The sequence below is a fragment of the Eretmochelys imbricata genome, chromosome 1 (assembly GCF_965152235.1).
Source record: "Eretmochelys imbricata isolate rEreImb1 chromosome 1, rEreImb1.hap1, whole genome shotgun sequence".
Taxonomy (NCBI): Eukaryota; Metazoa; Chordata; order Testudines; family Cheloniidae; genus Eretmochelys; species Eretmochelys imbricata.
Window position 1 is genome coordinate 201,742,966 of NC_135572.1, and position 20,043 is coordinate 201,763,008.

Here is a 20,043-nt window from a genome sequence, read left to right on the forward strand (position 1 = left end):
CTATGCCCAGAAGCAGTTGAAGGATTTGGGGATTTTCAAATCACTTCTTCAAACAAGCTTTCCTCTGTGCATCCTCAAAGCTATTACTAGAAACAAATAACGTTATACTCATTTAGTACAGTGAAAGTGTGCCGATCCAGTGAATCTGCTACCCTAACCTGTGCTAATAATCCTTCATAAAGTGACACGTGTCTGATTTTATTGTTGGCAATTTGTATTAGATTAGACTGTAAACTCTTTGAAGGGACTGTCTCCTATGCTGTGTTTCCACAGTGCCTCATACAAGAAGGCTCAGAGCCTGATTGGGACCTGTAGGCCTTACTTGACTCCAAACAACAAATAACAGTAGTAGCTCCGAGACTGTAAGCAAATTAGGGAAGGCAGCTTGCCTGCTTTGTGTTCTCTAGAGTGCCCAGTTCAACGTAGGCAGTCTAATAGAACTAACACAACTCTGTGTGTGTGTGTGTGTGTGTGTGTAAAATATGAATTTAAAAGGGATAGTTGTCCAAATAAGCTGTATGGTTTGTGTACTGTAGTGCTTCCTAGGCATTGACTGTTTACTCCTCACATCTCTCCTGTGAGGTTGGTAAGTGTGATCATCCTCATTTTGCAGATGGGGAAACTGAGGCATGGAGAGATTAAAGGCCACCAAGGTAGTCTGTTTAGAGCTCGGATTTGAATGTTGCAGTCCCTTGTGCTCAGTCACTGACTAGACCATTCCATAGGGTGACCAGACAGCAAGTGTGAAAAATCAGGACAGGGGGTGGGGGATAATAGGAGCCTATATAAGAGAAAGACCCCAAAATCGGGACTGTCCCTATAAAATCGGGACATCTGGTCACCCTACCATTGCACCTCTCAAAGTGCTGAACTGTCCTTCCTTGTGACCAAAGGTGTCATGGGTTATTCAGCGAAGAAGCCAACTGAGCTGTAGGCAATTTGGCTGGGAAGGAATTTGTGATACCCCACTGTCATCAGTGGCAGCCTGAATGATGCGGCTCAAGTCGAAGGACTGTGACTTTATAGTTTTCACGAGCTCCAAAGGTCAGCTCTGGGCAGCTGTTTGGAGTTGGAGGTGGAGGGGAGAATGGGAGTAGCCTGTGATATTAAGGAAAAAACAGTCAGAAGTTTTCAGCTCTAGTGCTCAGTTTAGATTGGGTTATGTTATCAAATCCATTTTGGCTAGAAGTTTAGCTATTTAAAAATGGAAGATGAGTCTCCTTTATATTTCTAAGGAGGGCTACCAACTGCAGTGGGGTCTGAAATGTGTGCTGTTTCTTAGAAAGAAAGCTTTCTTAGACAATAACAGGGATGGATCCAGATATATCTAGGGTAAAATAATCTGTTTGTGAACAGGTAGAAGTAGCAGCTCTTCACTGCAGCTTTTGACCAACAAAGTGCTTTCTCTTTTCAGAGACTGACCAAACAGGAGTTCTGGCAACTGGTACAACAGAGCTATGGCTCTGAGCTGGGCCTGAACAGTGAGGAGATGGAGAGCTTTTACTCGTCCTCTGAAGACAATGGACAGTCTAGGTAAGAAGATACTACGGATACTTACTTATCTTTTATGGAAATAGAACACTGTTTCTACAACTCTGTCTTAAAATCCTCCTTCAAAATTGCCTCCATTACTGGCACTAATCTGTACGCTTTTTAGCAGCCTTAGCAAAGGGGTTAAAGTACTGACTAGGCATAAAGACTCGATTGCCTTCACTCTGTTGTAGGTTGAGTAGAATTGAGACCCCTTAGTGCGGAGAAGTATGAGGAAGCTTGTGTTTCCCTGGCTTTTCCTGGTTCTGTTCAGGTAAAGGAATCTAAGAATTGTGTGTAATATTTTTTAAAGATCCCATACTTGTATTACTAACGCCACTTTAGATTGGGGATTCTCAATCTTCCCCATGCTAGAATCTAGTTAGGCCCATCATCCTAGTAAGCAGTATGGATATTGCTGAGTGATTATGATCCTCTGCTACCTTTTCATGAACCCCAGGTTGGGACCCTCTGTCTTAGATTATTAAAATTGAAACACTTAAAACTGCTGCTTTATTTTTCACCGTTTTACAGTTTAATTCTTTTTTTTTTTTTTTGGCCAATGAAAGTGGATTTATCAATGTCTCTTTCTGGTTCTGTTACAGTTTCTTTGACTCCTTCAAATGACCTTGAGCAAAATTGTTAATTTTCAGCTTTACTCTTTAAACAATGTGGTCTTAATTGTCTACATGCCCTTAGATGGTAACGTCTTATAAAAGTGAACAAAAATTAGTGAATGCACTAACACTTAGTGCTGTTGTGTTTTGAATGAAGATGTTGAGGAAATGTGTATATCCCAAAAAAAGCCCCCACCTGTTTTTTAAAAATGTTTCATAGTATAATCTTCAAAATATTTTGACATAGGATGCTAGAGGGATGGGTGTAAGAAAAATGCCTATTATAATAATCATTAAAAGGACAAAACTTTTCAATTTGAGGCCTAAGATACTTTTATCTCCCTACCATCCACAACATTAACTTTCTTCCTCAGTTCACCATAACCTTGATTTATTAACTTTCCAGACACAGTGCTAAGCCAGGGTTTTCTCACAGGCACTTGGGGACAGGGTAGTTTGATGGGTTAATGAACTGGATGTAGGATGACTGAGCTGGGAGTCTTATGTGGCAATTCAATTAACGGTTTGTAGTGTATGTTTTTAAATTGAATAAATCTCCAAAAGTATGAGTTTGGTGCCATAAATGCTAAGAAATTAAATTAACACCGTCTTTATTATCTTTTTGCTTTGGACAGATCCAGCATTTGTGATGATTCTGGAGACAGAGATGAAAAATTACCCAAAGCAATCTGTGAAATTCATGAACCCATCATTCAGATAGTAGAGGCAGAGCCATTCCATGGAAACACACTGACAGGAGTAAGTATTTAGACAGCCTCTCTTGCTTACTTAACAAATACAAATGTGTAGATCATACATCCTTAAGTGTGTATGTGTGTGTGTGTGTGTGTGTGTGTGTGTGTGTATGTATGTAAGGATTACTCCTCCTACCTATGAAGGATGTGAAGATGAGAACAGTTTAGAAGATTTAGCATCTGGAGGTGAATGGGTCAAGGTCAGTTATTCATCTTTCAGTGTTTTAAGACTTTGCCTGCTGGCTGCTAGCATTTACATGAAATGGATTGTTTATAGTTCTGATCAGTTTTGAATTTTCTTTTACTTAAAGAATACATTATTATTATTATTTTATTATTTTTATTATTTATTGGCAGTGTGGTCAAGTGGGTAGGGAACTCGGTCGGGAGTGGGGAGCTCCTGGTGTCCCATTCCCTGTTCAGCCATTGATTCACCATGTGACTTTGGACAAGTCATTGCAACTCTTTGTGCCTCAGTCTCTCTATCTGTACAAAGAGGATAAGTCTATTTATCCATCTTTATAGAGCTCTTTAAGATCTACAAATAAAAAGGACTCCATAAAACCTCTTATTGTCTTTTTTTCCATTTCTGTGTTCAGACCCGCTCGCCTGATGTTTTTGTTCCAGATTAGAATCTCCTCACACTTCCTTGTAATTGTTCTAGATGTAGGGGTTTGTTAAAAGAACTGATTTTAGAGGGAAGATGGGAGTACTGGGGGAACAGACTGACACTTCATTCCTAGAGATTGGAGTGTGTGGGATAAGTTAGACCTATAGTGGCTTTAGGTAAGACAAGGTGTGTATAGGCTTTGTAGTTTTATCCCTTTTCTCAGAATGCTATGTTCCTATGGATAAGTAATACTTTGAAAGAAACTATTCTGAGTCACTGCATTGTACTGGTCACAGCTCGCAAAGGGAAGTTTCTTACACTGCTAAACGCTTTTGGGCCTGATGAGGAACCATCTATGGTGAACAGGTACTGTACCCTAGGGACCTGGTTTGTGGGTGGGAGAAACATGGGATTCCACCCTGAGAGGAGTGGAGGTGTCATGTATGTGCTGTCAAGCATGTATGTGCTCAGGGGAAACCTAACAGGAAAAAATTAGAGCTAATCCTGTAACAATGAAAGTGCCTTTGAAAATCTCACCCAGTAATGCCATTTTGATGAATATAGGCTCCAATCCTATGTACAGGTTCAATTTGTTGAAGTATATTTCTTAGCATCCGAGCGCACTGAAGTTTGAGAGAGATGAATCTGGGGGATTTTATTATTGTATAACTTACAATATGTATGACTGTTACATTTAGGTATACATTTTGTGTGGTCTTTGCTAGAGTAATTGAGCGACAGAATGCAAATATTTCAGGATTACAGAAGGAATAGAGGGTTTCAATAGTTATTGAAGTATTGCTGCCATAAGATGTCTGAATAAAGCTGTGAAAACTTATTATGTAGTTTAGAGGTGACCTGCAAAAGGGGAAAAACTGACTCATTCCCTTTTTGCTGCTTTTTGATGTATAAAGGGGGACGGAATCTTTTTCCAAAAGAAAATTAAAAAGATAAAGGCCTAAAGGATTCGTCTTTTTTTTTTTTTTCACATGAGAAATTCAGATCTTGTCTGCTTCTGGAGAACTAGTAGGGTTTTGACATCATAGGAACAAATGTAATATCATATTTATGGTGTGTATTTTAGTTCCTGTTACACATTTTAGTCATCCATGGAGATCTCAGAAAGACAAGATGCTTGACAATCATGATAGTTTTCATAGATGTTAAGAACAGAAGGGTCCTCTGTGGGGGGTCCATCAAGGCTGGCCTCCAGCATAACTCAGACTGAAGAATTTCTCCCAGTTACCCTTGTATTGAGCCCAGTAACTTGAGGGAGGAGGAAAAATACGTCATGCCTTATTTATTCTTCCAAAAGAAGAAAAACAAGGGAAATGCACAGAGTTTTCCCCCCTTTGTAGGCCATCTTTAATGGTGTTTAAATACAGCAAATATCTGCCAGGTTGTGCTTTTGAATGGAGTGGTTTTGCTTCTGTTATTATTCCAAGTGGTATTTCCAGTTACATTAATAAATCCATCCAACGCATGTCTTCTGAATCCTACATGCATCTTGCAAACAGTCACAATGATTTGAGTTTATTCAATAATAAATATTTCAGTAGCCATAAGGAAATAGGCCATCAGTATACAGCATGACTGCTCCTTGATCCTGACAGTGAGAGTGGTGCGGAAAGTATAGCCTGGTTCTTGTAAGCCCTGTTGCAAAAGAATAAAGGAAGAATGAAGAGTATTGCAACTTCATAAATATTTATGACAAATCCCACTTGATTTTTTGGGGGGCGGGAGGGCAGTGTCAGACTCCTGCAAACAGGACTTGCTAGGATCTTGAACAGCCATCTCTGCATTCAAATCTGTCTTCAGTTTTGCTATGATTAACCTTTTTGTGGTACATTTTGATACTCTTAGAGTTGATATAATGTTATCTCAAGAACATTTCAAGGGATTTTGTATCCCACAGTTAATGTTTTAGCTTTTGCTTGACAAACTAGGAATTTGTTTTTATTAATTCTCTCTCTTTTTTTTTTTAAAAAAAAGAAAGTGTGCAGCCTTTGTGTGCACCATCAGTCATGGTTTTCTTTTAAAGCACAGTGCACCTAACAGTATACACCAGTCGGTTGCCGAATTTTCCCTGACGCCAGAAATTGGTGCACAGCCATCAAGACATATGGTGCTGTTCTCCTTGACAAAAATTGCATGTACTGATCCCCATTCTTGGACTTGACTAGGCACTAGTAGCACTGAGCAAATCTTAGGAGGAGGTTTGCCAAGCTTGTTGCCAAATTTGGGGTTTCAAAAAGATGTACGACACCTCCTCCCTCACTGTACATTTCCAGCTCCTCCTGAGGACTCATGGAACCACTAGACTACGTATGTGCCTCCTACCGCTTTTTGATTTTAGTAGCAGTTTAATTTTTTTTTAAAAAAGTTAATATTTCTCTTTAGCCCTTGTCTAAAAGCCCTGGTCTAATGACTGGAAGGTACAAGAAATCTGGGTTTAGAATGTATATGTCATGCATGCATAAAAAAAATTTCTGATGGGCCAGTATGTCTTGGGAATGGTCTTCTTCTCAGAAGTGTCATGCTTCACCCATTGCCTTGGGTTAAGCCCATGCAGGGTGGTTTAAGCTCCCCTGTTGTCTTCAAATCCATGGTCTCTCTCAAAATGCCATCAGAATAAGAATTCCTTGGATCTGTATCAGGTGTGGAAAGATGGATGGGACCTTTGTCTGTACAAAAAGTGCTTGCCACAGGTGGCTGCTTCATCGCTCTCCTCACCCAGACTGGAGAACCTTGATGCTGAAATACTGATGCAGTGAATTATTCTTTCCCCTTCCCATTGTCCTACTTCTTCCTTTGCACTACAGTGTGTTGCATGGAATTCACAAATTGCTTCCGATTCAATACCAGTATCTGATTAATTTGCTTCCGTAATTCAATCTTCCCTTTATTTTGGCATAGAAAATACCTTGCCTCTTTATATTGAAGTCACAAATTCAGTGCTGGCTTTTATGCCCTTCAGCCATCCAGCTTTGTACTTTGAATCTCTCAATCACCCAAGCTATGTAAGGTCAGGTCTACATTTTGATAACAGACTTCCAAGGAACACACGAGCGCTACAGAATAATCATGAATGATGATTATTCATGTAGATGGAGCTCTTCCTTGTGAATCAGCACTGAATTCGTCTTCCAACATGGTGGTAAGGCAGATGAGTTAAAATCATTTAGGAAGACAGTTTGATCGCATTATGCTGCACACATCAGAGCTACAAAGTTTGGGGCTACATACTGCTCTTGATCCACAACCAATGTCCTACTGAAGACAACAAGAAGTTTGCACAGAGACTGAGGATAGAATATGGCTCTTATATAGGAACTAAACCTTTAGGAGGACCACCATCCCTGCCCTTTCTTTGGCTGTGTTACTTGTAGTTAGCAGATTTGCATGCTCAATCTCAATAAATATATGCAAATTAGAATGATAGAACCATAGAAATGTAGGGCTGGAAGGCACCTCAAGAGGTCATCTAGCCCAGTCCCTTGCACTGAGGCAGGATCATCCCTGATAGGTATTTGTCTAACCTGTTCTTAAACCTCCAATGACAGGGATTCCACAACCTCCCTTGGAAGCCTATTCCAGAACTCAGCTATCCTTATAGTTAGAAGGATTTCCCTAATGTGTAACCTAAATCTTCCTTGCCACAGATTGAGTACATTACTTCTTGTCCTACCTTCAGTGGACATGGAGAACAATTGATCACAGTCCTGGACACAATACTCCAACTGAGGCTTCACATGAGCATGACAGTAAACTCCCGTGTCTTACATATGACACTTGTGTTAATACTCTCCAGAATATTAGCCATTTTTTGAAACTGGATCACGTTAACTCGTATTTAATTTGTGATCCACTATAACCCCTGCATCCTTTCCTGCAATACTACTGCTTAGGCAGTTATTTCCCATCTTGTAGCTGTGTATTTGATTCCCCGCCCCCCTTTCTAAGTGTAATACCTTGCATTTGTCTTTATTGAATTTCATTAGGTGTGCAGTTGCTTGCCTGAATTTCTATAATAGTCTGGCCCCACAAGTGTCATCGTTGGGTTTCAGAGTTAAGTCATTATGAGTCAGTCAGTCAATAGGATTGATGGGGATAATTCACACCTCTGAGTGTCTCAAATGGTGCTGCATCATTTCACTCTTGAAAGGTTACCTTCACAGGAATAGTGACTAGGAACTGATTTCGGCTGCAAGCTTCCATTTGGCAGAATCTGCCTTGGAGCCATATAAATAGATGAGGGAGGCTGGATACAGAGAAGGAATTTCACAGCCCAGTATTAGGGGCAGTACTTGCTCCAGGTAAGTGGTAAATAGAATTTGGACAGCCAGCTTGTTTACACTTGTCAATTGTAACTTTTTTTTAAACTAAGCTTGTATATAAAGTGTTTATGAAGGTTATTATAGTCAATTATACCATTTGCTGACCGCTCTTCCCATAGGGGTCTGAGCAGGAGGAATCCCAAAATGAGAAACAGGACAAGAGGAGCCTTCTGTTGCCTTCAGAAAAGAAACCATTTAAGCTAGAGAGATGCAGGCTCCCAGCACAGTCCCTGGAGCCAATCGATAATGAGAATCTTCTGGAGAAGAGCAGTGCCTCAGATAGTGAGGAAGAAGGTAAATAGCTGCTCATTTAGAAATCCAACTGAGATCCGTAACATGACTGTAGTCTGGATCTCAAAGTACTCTACAGTTCCCCGGGAGGGGGTTACATGTCAGAGCTGCTTGAACATTTTCTGACAAAACGTGGTTTTGTCAGAAAATAAGGTTTTGTTAAAAGCTATATCTTTTTACAGAAATTCATTTTCCAAAATGGTTTTGAAATGACAAACGTGGGGGGGGGGGACCATGCAATTTTGTAAGTTTTAGTTTTGAAAGTTTTAGTTTTGAAATTGTGGGCATTTCCCCACTCTTTGACTTTTCCAGCTTTTCCCAGTTGGAAAACAATAAGAGAGCCTGTGGGAGGGAAAGGGTTTCCCCACATTTTTGAAACTTTTCCAATGGGAACATTTTCACACGGGGATTTTTCTCTCTGATTTTCACAGAGAACAATGCCTATTTTCCATCTAATTCTAGTAATTATCCCAATTGTACAGATGGGGGCTGGGAGGGAGGAGAGAGGAACTGAGTCAGAGAGCAGGGAGAGATTTGTCCAAGATCACACAATGTATCTGTGACAGTGTCAGGAACATAACCCAGATCACCTGACTCCTAGTCCATTATTCTTACTATTAGACCATGTTTCCTCTTGAAGGCTTTTCATCTTCAAAGCATATAATGAATATTTTAGAAAGAAATGGGAACAAAGAGGAAAGAAACTTTACAAAATGTTTGTGACTATGATTTGGCTTTCTGTTTCAGAGTAACATGAATATTAAACTCCCCAAAAGAGCATGTTCAGCACTATGAATCTGCATTACACGTATACAAATCTTACATGGTGTTGTGTAATAACTTACCCCCTTTATAGTTTGTGTGCTATATAAATAATTTACATGCATTTCTCCATCACAGATATATTGCCTATAGCAGTAGAAAGTTGCAGGCTTTATCATTTTAGTGTCCTTCTGCAGTTTTCCTGTTTGTCCTAGAGCCTTAGGTTTTTATAGTCTCTTTCTTTCTTTTTTTTTTTTTTTCTTTCCCCATTTTGAAGACATTTATAATGTAATCAATTGACTCTTTGTCCTATTCACCCAGCTGGGCAGAAAATTTACCCAACATTAAAAGAGCAGCAACAAAGATAGGCTCTATCTTAATGGTAACTTTAAAGACTAGTTGAGACTATTTGACTTCTAATGTTAAGCAAATAAAAGCTGACAGACTCAAGTAGATTCAAGGCCGTTTGTTCAAGAAAGAAAAACTCCTATTCATGCTTCTTGTCCTCCTGCTTTTCTAGGGTGAGCTCTTTGTTTATTCTTGAAAGCAGGACTTTCTGGTTCCACTGCACAAAATGGAAAGAGATCTAGCCCAGCGTTTCCCAAACTTTTGAAAGCTGAGTCCTCCTCAGAAACCAGTTGCAACTGCCCTTCAACATGTGACATTTTAGGCCTATCCATCTTGATTTAGACCTCATCTACGCCCTCGGGCTAGTCCTTTGTGCCCGCCCATTCGGTGTGAGTTGTGCTTCACACTTTGGGAAATGCAGTTGTAGCAGGTGCCGTGGGGAATGACCACATGTCTTCCTCCTCCAGCAGCTTCTGGATTTTTCTTGTTACCACAGCATCAACTAAACCTGAGGCTGACAGAGTCTTGCCTACACTAGGGGTCTGTTTGTTCTTTTATGTATTCAGCTTTACCATTGTTAGCACCAGTGGAATTTTTTTTTCTATCATTCTCTAGTGCTGAAAAGGCTTTAACCGTCCACAGCTGTCTGGTGGCCCAGGTATATGGGTTTCTACTTGTGGTACCATAGTCCTGGATTCAGATCTTGCGGATGCCCAACATTGACACACCCTTGTAACCAAAAAACCTGACAAAGCTCAAAAAAGAAAGTAATAAAGTCTAATTAATTAAAAATGAAACCCCCAATCCCCACTGGTGTTTACCTCAGAAAGGGAGAAGTGCCAGAGACTGCATATGACTCCAGGGACTTCACTTTTTGGTAGCAATTTTACATGGAAGGCACCCACATGCTACCATGATGGGCAACAATAAAAAACCCTAAGATGGTACACAGAAAATAGACTAGCCTGTCTTTTCAGTTACTTAACTATGTACAACAGAGAGACAACTGTAAGTGTCTTGAATTCTTTGCTTAAAATCTTAAAACACACGTATTCTTTTTTGGATTTAATTTCCATTTTTAAAAATGCGGGTTGGGATGAAAGAGAAAATAGAAGTGTTTGCTTGAATGTGTGACATGAGAGCCAAGTAAGTGCACTGAATGTTTGATTTTTCTCACAGGTAGGTGGGATCACACATTTGAAATTTGGGATGACTGAAATAAGTGCAGTTGCATTTGTTTGGGTGTGCCTGTTTCCAGATCCACAGTACACATAGAATCGTAGAATATCAGGGTTGGAAGGGACCTCAGGAGGTCATCTAGTCCAACCCCCTGCTCAAAGCAGGACCAATCCCCAATTAAATCATCCCAGCCAGGGCTTTGTCAAGCCTGACCTTAAAAATTTCTAAGGAAGGAGATTCTACCACCTCCCTAGGTAACACATTCCAGTGTTTCACCACCCTCCTAGTGAAAAAGCTTTTCCTAATATCCAACCTAAACCTCCCCCACTGCAACTTGAGACCATTACTCCTTGTCCTGTCCTCTTCTACCACTGAGAATAGTCTAGAACCATCCTCTCTGGAACCACCTCTCAGGTAGTTGAAAGCAGCTATCAAATCCCCCCTCATTCTTCTCTTCTGCAGACTAAACAATCCCAGTTCCCTCAGCCTCTCCTCATAAGTCATGTGTTCCAGACCCCTAATCATTTTTGCTGCCCTTCGCTGGACTCTCTCCAATTTATCCACATCCTTCTTGTGGTGTGGGGCCCAAAACTGGACACAGTACTCCAGATGAGGCCTCACCAATGTCGAATAAAGGGGAACGATCACGTCCCCCGATCTGCTCGCTATGCCCCTACTTATACATCCCAAAATGCCATTGGCCTTCTTGGCAACAAGGGCACACTGCTGGCTCATATCCAGCTTCTCGTCCACTGTCACCCCTAGGTCCTTTTCCGCAGAACTGCTGCCTAGCCATTCGGTCCCTAGTCTGTAGCTGTGCATTGGGTTCTTCCATCCTAAGTGCAGGACCCTGCACGTATCCTTATTGAACCTCATCAGATTTCTTTTGGCCCAATCCTCCAATTTGTCTAGGTCACTCTGTATCCTATCCCTGCCCTCCAGCGTATCTACCACTCCTCCCAGTTTAGTATCATCCGCAAATTTGCTGAGAGTGCAATCCACACCATCCTCCAGATCATTTATGAAGATATTGAACAAAACCGGCCCCAGGACTGACCCCTGGGGCACTTCACTTGACACCGGCTGCCAACTAGACATGGAGCCATTGATCACTACCCGTTGAGCCCGACAATCTAGCCAGCTTTCTACCCACCTTATAGTGCATTCATCAAGCCCATACTTCTTTAACTTGCTGACAAGAATACTGTGGGAGATCGTGTCAAAAGCTTTGCTAAAGTCAAGAAACAATACATCCACTGCTTTCCCTTCATCCACAGAACCAGTAATCTCATCATAGAAGGTGATTAGATTAGTTAGTCATGACCTTCCCTTGGTGAATCCATGCTGACTGTTCCTATCACTTTCCTCTCATGTAAGTGCTTCAGGATTGATTCTTTGAGGACATGCTCCATGATTTTTCCGGGGACTGAGGTGAGGCTGATTGGCCTGTAGTTCCCAGGATCCTCCTTCTTCCCTTTTTTTAAAGATTGGCACTACATTAGCCTTTTTCCAGTCATCTGGGACTTCCCCCGTTCGCCACGAGTTTTCAAAGATAATGGCCAATGGCTCTGCAATCACAGCCGCCAATTCACATGAGGAACAGGAGCTGTGTATCTCAATATGTTGTTTAAAATGTTAATAAAAGCATATTACAGGATGTGCTTAGTATACAAATGTCAAATACTTATAGCTTTGAAGTTTTAAAAACTATTTGATCTAAAATTAAAAAAAAAATTGAAGCTTTTTATTAGTGGAAAAATAAGGTTTTCCTTTCCATGTTGACTCAGAAATCGCACAAAAAATTTTAAATTAATATCACTTTTGAGATGAGATCCATCATGTGAATGATCAGCCCAACCATGACTAATGTAACCAGTGCAATCCTAAAATGTGGCATGTCTGGACTGCATAATTGTGCTCATTCCTTCTGTCACACTCCTGTCTGCGAAGAGGTTACCATGATTTTGAGTCCAGTTGTTTCAAGGGCTCTGTTCTCTGTGCACAATGTTGGTGATATTTTTCCAGTGGAGTGGAAATCTGTTTGGTTCCTTATCTTTACCCCAGCTGTTTCTGGTTGCCAGGTCTCTGTGTATACAGTGTTGCTGATATATTTTTTCCATTGGAGTGGAAATCAATTTCTCATTTGTTTGGTATGCCCTGTTCTTGTCAGTTTGGCTTCTTCAGAGTTCATTGGTCTGGCATGTATTATTTTGGGTTCCTTGTTCTGCTGTTAGGAGTTAAAGGGATTTGAGCCGAGGCATTGTTTGAAAAGAGAGGAATTAGATTTTGAGTGTCTTCCCAACTATCTAATTTGTAGATGAGGGATTAGGTGGTTTATTTTTTTTAATTTATCTAATTTTGTGCAGCAAACCTTACAGGAAACCTTATAATGCAATGGGTCTAATTCCGTGTTGTCCAGCACAGTCTGTTGTCATTTACATTGGTGCAAAGTGTTGCAAATACTACCAAGTCCAAGTGGTAGCATTTTATATTCACTTTGCACTGGTGTAAATGAACACATAAAGTAGAGGGTACCAGAGAACCAGGCATGCTGTCTCCAGTTGGAATCAGGACATTTGAGGTGATGGGTTTAGCTAGGTTTTGGTTATACAATAACTTTTTCATGTAATCTGTTCAGGCCAAAATATTCATGCAATTGCACTCCATATACTTGCCTTACAGGTTTAAAAACTGGAGGACCTAGAATGATACATTAGGCTAGCAATCTAACCTTTCACTTGTAGAATCTTTATTTCAAAGCCTGATCCAGGATGTTAGTAAAATGAGTTTAGGGTCCACACAGGGGGTATGTGCCTCTGACAGATTATCACTACATGGTCCTGCACAGGGCTGGAAGAGCAGGGACTTCTACAAGTGAATATTGAAGAATATGGGCAGAACTGCCTGGAGGATGTTTGCACAGCATCTGCTTCCACTGTTACTAACTTGTACCAGTTTTAACAGGAGTTCATTTTCACAGGCATCAACTCCATATGAGCATTAACAAAAAATAAATCTGTGGCAAAAAAAGGGCTGCAGCTGTGTTTAAAGGGGAATGAGGTTTGAATCCTAACACAGAAAGTGACTTCTGCTTCATGTTCTATCAATCCTTCAAATTAATGACAACACTTAATTTTTCAACAAAGTACCATTACTTGTAACACCAAGTGTTCCAAAGAGTTCAGAGATACTGGAGGTAAAAATATTTCTCTCCGTTTTCATAGCTGTTTACTTTGTCCCTTTGACTGTACTTTGTGTCTTCATCAGTTTCACGTTTCCCTGTACAGCCCGCAAGTCTTACAGGGTTTGTGTGGGTTTATTCACACAGTAATGGGGGAGAAACACTTTTACATGTAATTATACAAACCCAGTAAATTTGTCAGAGATTTGGGGGCAGAAACAATAACTAAAACTACGTCTTACTCTTTAAAAAAAATGATTAGATTTATGAAAGGGACACTATCAATGTAAAATGCTGGTTCGTGGTGATTAATTAAGGATGATATAGACCATTTGAGGATGAGGGTGTGTACCCAGCATAAGTAGTATGAGTTGTTATGCACCAACAAATTTTAGGTAGTTTTTTTTTCTGGGAGATGTTAATAAAATAAAGTATCTGACTCCCTGTAAATCAGCTGGCACCCAGTTGTTCAAAATGGATGTTTATACCAAACTGTATAAAGCTTGCTCTCTGTCTATGAGGACGGTAAATAGGCAGTACAAAAGGCTAGAAGTGGGTTAGGGTTAGATATTAAAGCTGTCAGAGCTAACATGATACTTGTAAAGCTCACCCAAAGTCTGGGCCCTGATGGCATTTACGTGGGCCTCTACACAGAGTAAATATTGTAAATGTCATTGTGTAGGCTGTAAACACTCCCCGAAGTCCTGGCTCCTTGTAATGTATTTCAACGCAGAAAAATTCTTACCATAGTGAGTAATCACTTTACAGAATTGGTTGGCTAACTAGGCATCTCTGTAAACATAGTCTTGATCTTTGGGTCCACCCTATAATTACAAATGGAAAAGCATATTTTGTAATCAGAACATATCACAGGAAGAGAAGTGCGTGTGTTTATGTATACCTTATTTTAGTCTCCTGTTTGGGATGTAAATAGGATGTTCAACTTTGAATTCAGGACCCCAGAAGTGAAAATGTGATGGTATCATAAAGGTGATTTTTGTTTTGGATCACTTGTCTGCATATCGCAACTGGAAGTTTTGAATGGGACAGATACAGGACTAGAATACTAGCTGGCTGAAAGCATTCTCAGGGGGAGGGCGTGGGGGACGGGAAGTTGAGAATAGATTATGAGCTGCCAAGGACACCAGACTCCCTTAAGAGGAACAACACCTCCCCCCCCCACCCGCTCTCACATCTGAAACCTCAAAAGCTCATTCCTGCCTGGTAGCAGAGAGTGAAGGCAAAAGCAAGTAGCCCAGCAGCTAAAGAATGAAACTCTGCAGTGGAGCAGCACTGGGTCTCCATAGAGACAGCAGGAGTGGATGCAGGCGCAGGAGAAAGCATCTCCTCACAGCTCTGTGTTAGTGGGAGAGGAGGGTAAGGCAGGTACCAGTGCCCTACCCAGGATTACAGTGTGGGAGCATACCCCCTTACATTCCCTTCATACAGAGACAGATGGTAGGTGAGGAAGGTATTTTTTGTTAGGAGCAATATTTTTTTTTTTTCCAAATTACAAAAAAAAAAAAAAAAAAGCCCATGAAATATGTTTTTACAAGTAGTCTCCTGCAGCACTTACACAGCAAACATGGTAGCATCCTGCAAGAGTATGGCAAGCTGAAAACCAAACTGACTAGAAACTGACTACCAACAAAAATGAAAGTGACTTGTCTATTTTCATTGTCCAGTTAAGTGATGTATACAAGGCAAACAGCTGGCCTAGAGTAAATAGTGACAAGTAAATCAATAACATAGTGTTCCTTCTGTTCTAATCCCCTCAGATGGTTCTTGGAGGGCTAGTAATGCATTTAAGAAAGATTTTTAACCTGACAGGGACCATGTTATTGAAGGAGTAAGTGATGCTATTGAAAGGGACTGATTGTCCCCAACTGAGGCTTTCTACCTGGAAAAGTACTGGTGAAAAGATAGTGGATGGGGCTGGTTGGAAGACCAGCTCTGGGCTGTCTCATAATGGTAAATACTGTGCTGTTAGGTTTGTGGGAGTGGGAGAGAAGTGTGGATTAATGTTTGGTAACTGGTTGAGCCACAACAGAGGATCAAGCATAAAAATGTCTTTTTTTACTGTGGGCAGATGATGGGGCCCATCCGTTTCCTTAACGTGTTCTCTCTCCATTTCCTTATCAGCCAAGGAGACTGTGCCTGAGAATGACCTGCATGGGAGACTCTTTATTAATAGAGTTTTCAATATCAGCGCAGACAAGATGTTTGAAATGCTTTTCACCAATTCCCATTTTGTGCAGAAATTTCACAACACCAGGAATATAGTAGGTAATATAGTTTCCCCTTTCAGTTCACGTAAAGATTTATGCTAGAAAAAATTACATTCTCAATCTTGGTGAGAGAAGTGTTAACGTAGTTGGAGATGAATAACCAAAATTCAACAGATTCTGCCCATAAAGGGGGAATTAAACCTGCTTTTAAAGATAAGGTTCTGCTTTGAAAATGACTACGTAAGATGGGCCCTTTCCTTCTCTGTGTGTGTCAAGACTCAAAGCTCTGACTGAAGTAATAAGTATTTACGCTTTTACTACTTTTTGCCAAGTCCAGCTCTAGGACAATGAGTTGGAGTCTCTTCTACTTACTACATCAGCATCAGAATTGTTAGCTATGTTCCAGTGACAGGACTAATCAGTTGCACCTGTGCTGCCTCACTGACGACAACAGCTAGCACAAGCGTAACTGAGGGAAGAATGTGAAGGTAATAGGGTTGGCCAGGAGTAATAATGGCAGGATCTTTTTCACATAATCTTTCTTATTCAAAATGAAAAGAGATGTAACTAAACTACCAAGGTGTGTACAAGATTAGGTTGATTAACCTCATGGATTTTACTGCTGTAACCTGTGTCTGTCCTCACCCCACACCCTCTTTATTGTTTTAACCCCACCCATTGTGTCCTAGATAATATCAAATCTTAGTTTCTTTAGAGCAGGGACCATATCTTTCTATCTGTGCTGCACTTTGCCTAGCATATTTTTGGTGCTGTAAAATAATAATGGTTATACAAGAGTCAGAAAGAAATGAGCTTGACTTTTAGATATGAGGGTGAGTGTGCAGGACTGTCAGAAAAACAATTTTTATTTATAAACTGAGCATGATTGTTCTGGAGTTATTGAGACAATGAACACAGAAACAATACCCTCTTTATATTCACTTTTCGGAGTAGAACATTCACCGTACACTGTAATATTACAACATTAAAATCAATCACATATTAAATTATTTAAAGTCTCTGCTTTATTGATTAGGGTATTGGCTCAATAGTTTGTTTGTTTTTTTTTTAAATCATGTTATACTCAAGTAATAGTAAAGTCCATGCAATTTGCACATAGAATAAATCATTGCATACTCCTAAATAACATTCACAGGCTTTAATTTTCTGGGCAAGTAAATTTTATTCATTGGGATCACAGAAACAGAAGATAAAGTCCGAAAGAGAGTAATATTTGTTCAGTGTCCGATTTTAAGGCTAATCAGCAAGAACTATCTCTTTTACTAATGCTAATGAACCTTATAGTCATCCTAGGCAGATAGAACACAGTGTAATTTTTCATTTAAAGCCTTTCTTTAATTTTTCCCATGGTCTGTTCTGCTCTTCTAGCATCTAGCAGACATAAAAGTCCAGAAATACTAGCCAGCGCTTCTCTCACTTTTCCCTCTTCTTGTAAATTACCAACCATCTGGATTGGTTCCAGGTGGGCCTTTCCACTGGAAAACTTCTATGTCCAACAGCAAGGAAGGAGTTACAAGCAGAAAGTGACAAGACAGTGTGTGTTGAAGTATTCTTTCCCTCCTCCCCCAGCACACTTCTGAATTCTGACCTCTAAACACTCAGGCCCCATTCTCCATTGCCTTACCTTCATGTCCTTGTTTACACCTATTCAGAGTTGGTGTGAAATGGTCTCTGATCAGAGTGATGGTGTTTTGCTGACAGGTGTGAATGATGATGCAAGGTGTGCAAGGCAAGGGAGAATCAGGCTCTCTGGCATCCCTCAGTGAGTAACATGAGCGGATTCTACATTGTGTTAAATAGTAAACATACAGGGACTCACGAAGGAGAGGAGCAGACCTTTAACCTGTTCACTCTGAAACCACTTTCAACTAAGTTAAGGATTGAGACCGCTCCCTATCAATTGTTGGACGTTAATAATTATACATTTTGTGACTAGATGCTGTATCGACCCCTTGGAATATGGACAGCAGTGGCAATCAGTTGAGGACCCTCACCTACACTATAATGATTAACAATCCGCTCATTGGGAAGTACACAACTGCAACAGAAAAGCAGGTACTGTGTGCATTCACAATGTGTGCCAAAATGAGAGAAACCCTCACTTCAGTATCTGCTACAGTAATGACCACACTGCAGAGTTTAGGAGTTTGAATGTGGCTCAGCAGTTAAATGATGATGGTCAGCTGCCCTCCTCATCTTTAATAAACACTTATATAGTGCCTTTCATCTTCAGAGAGGTTAGTAAACCTTACTTCTTCCCCACAATCCTTGCGTGAGTAAGTGTGAGCCTTATTTTATAGACAAGGAAACTAAGACACAGTGAAGTGAAATGACTATTCAGAGGTCACACAGTGAGTTAGAGGCAGAGCCAGGACTAGAACTCAGGAGTTACTGGCCCCCCCCAGGCCCACGCTGAGAGTTCTAGACCAGTGGTTCTCCTCCTCTTTCATACTAAAACTGTCCTGTCCTGCTGGGAGCTAACTAGGAGCCTTCTCCCATTTGGCAATGTGGGAAGGACAGTGGTTGCCAACCCCCGACCCCTATCTGTGACCATCATGAGTTCTCCACCTGTCTCATTTTCTCAAACTATTTCAGATTCTTTCCCTACTGCCAGTAGCTTTTAGGTGGTAGTTTTGCTGGCATGATGAACCCAAAGACTGAATGAAAGAGAACTGAGACAGGGTATTTAAAATGTCTTTTTTCCCCTTCTTTTTTTATGGGTAGACCCTGAATAAACAGAGCCAGAAAGGTCAGTCTTATCGCATAGATGCAGAGGTGCTGACGCATGATGTCCCATATCATGATTACTTCTACACTGTGAACAGATATTCCATCACCCGCACATGCAATCAGAAATGCAGATTACGGTGAGCCAGAGTGGTGTGGAGCAGGTGGGGCGGGAGAGCCATGCTGTATGCACTGAAATATACTTACTAAAAGAGGTGTCTACAGCATGGAAAAGTTGCATTTCTTTGCACAAATTTCTTCCCTTGAAGTGTGGTTCCACTGTGAAAAATATGTAAAAATGGCCCCTTCTCATTCACTGTATGTGTTTCCTGCAAGTATTAGTCAGCTCTGGTGGCTTTTAGTGACAAAAATAAGGTTTTACTCTTCTGCCCTGCACAGCCAACGTAGTTTCAAGAGAGTGAGCTGGGTTGTACTCCTCCTCCTTGGGAACTCTCCGTGGAATTGTTTACCAAGTACCAACAAATTACACCTGTGCATGCTCCTGCACAGTTGTTATTGCCAAAGGCATAACTTGAAGCTATTAAATTGCCCAGGTGTAAGTGAAAGTGTAATTTGGCCTGCACCACCTCTACTAGTGGGGATGGTGCTCACTAGAGAGAACCCAGCTTGAATCTCAGATCCCAAGCTGACTTTGCAGACTTGGGAGTCAGGAAAATCATCTTATAAACTGAGCACATCTGATGTGAAAATCACTGAGACAATGAACATGAACCCTCGTAATACCATTTTTACAGTCACTTTTTGGCGCTGAAGCACACTGCGTAAGAGAATAGGTCTAGTAGCAGCTAATGCTCAACACTGCCGTGTGGGAAACCCGGGTTTGATTTTAGGCTGGGATCTCTGGCACTGGGAGTATGAAGGGAAAGGGGTGAACTCTGTGCCTGGGGAAAACTGAATGCCTTGAGCAACCCTCCTAGCTGATGTAAGGGCTTGTCTTCATGTACAGCGCCACAGTAGCGCAGCTGCACCACTTCAGTGAAGACACTACTACACCAGTGGGAGAGCTGCTTCTGTGAGCATAGTGAATTCGCCACCCTGAGAGGCAGTAGCTATGTCTGGGAGAAGCTATCCCGTCAACATACGCTGTCTACACAGGGGGTTAGGTTGGTATAACTACTTCACTCAGGGCACCCCTGAGCAATACAATTATACTGATATAGGTCTGTAGTGTAAACCTGGCCTACGAAGCAGCATTGACTGGCTCTGAAGAGAGACTCCTCTGGTCCTTCTCATACAGATGTATGGTGATCATAACGTGTCAAGGGGAGAGGGATATACAAGCAATGCACGTAGAGTGTACGTGTAGGACAATAGCAAATACAGTATGTAACACCATATGTAACACTGAGCTATAATTAAAAAGAACAGGAGTACTTGTGGCACCTTAGAGACTAACAAATTTATTTGAGCATAAGCTTTCATGGGCTACAGCCCAC

General features: G+C 40.9%; 1 protein-coding gene across 1 annotated transcript in view; it reads left to right on the top strand.

The window, feature by feature from the left end:
* The first annotated feature begins 1,456 nt into the window (after window positions 1-1,456).
* GRAMD1C (GRAM domain containing 1C) overlaps window positions 1,457-20,043 on the top strand; it is a 33,288-nt gene continuing 14,701 nt past the window's right edge. The window contains exons 1-6 of the mRNA XM_077822248.1: window positions 1,457-1,533; window positions 2,783-2,906; window positions 7,969-8,147; window positions 15,763-15,896; window positions 17,796-17,914; window positions 18,584-18,726. Of these exons, the coding sequence (XP_077678374.1) occupies window positions 1,490-1,533; window positions 2,783-2,906; window positions 7,969-8,147; window positions 15,763-15,896; window positions 17,796-17,914; window positions 18,584-18,726 (743 nt within the window). The 5' untranslated portion in view covers window positions 1,457-1,489. The remainder of the gene's footprint in view (window positions 1,534-2,782; window positions 2,907-7,968; window positions 8,148-15,762; window positions 15,897-17,795; window positions 17,915-18,583; window positions 18,727-20,043) is intronic.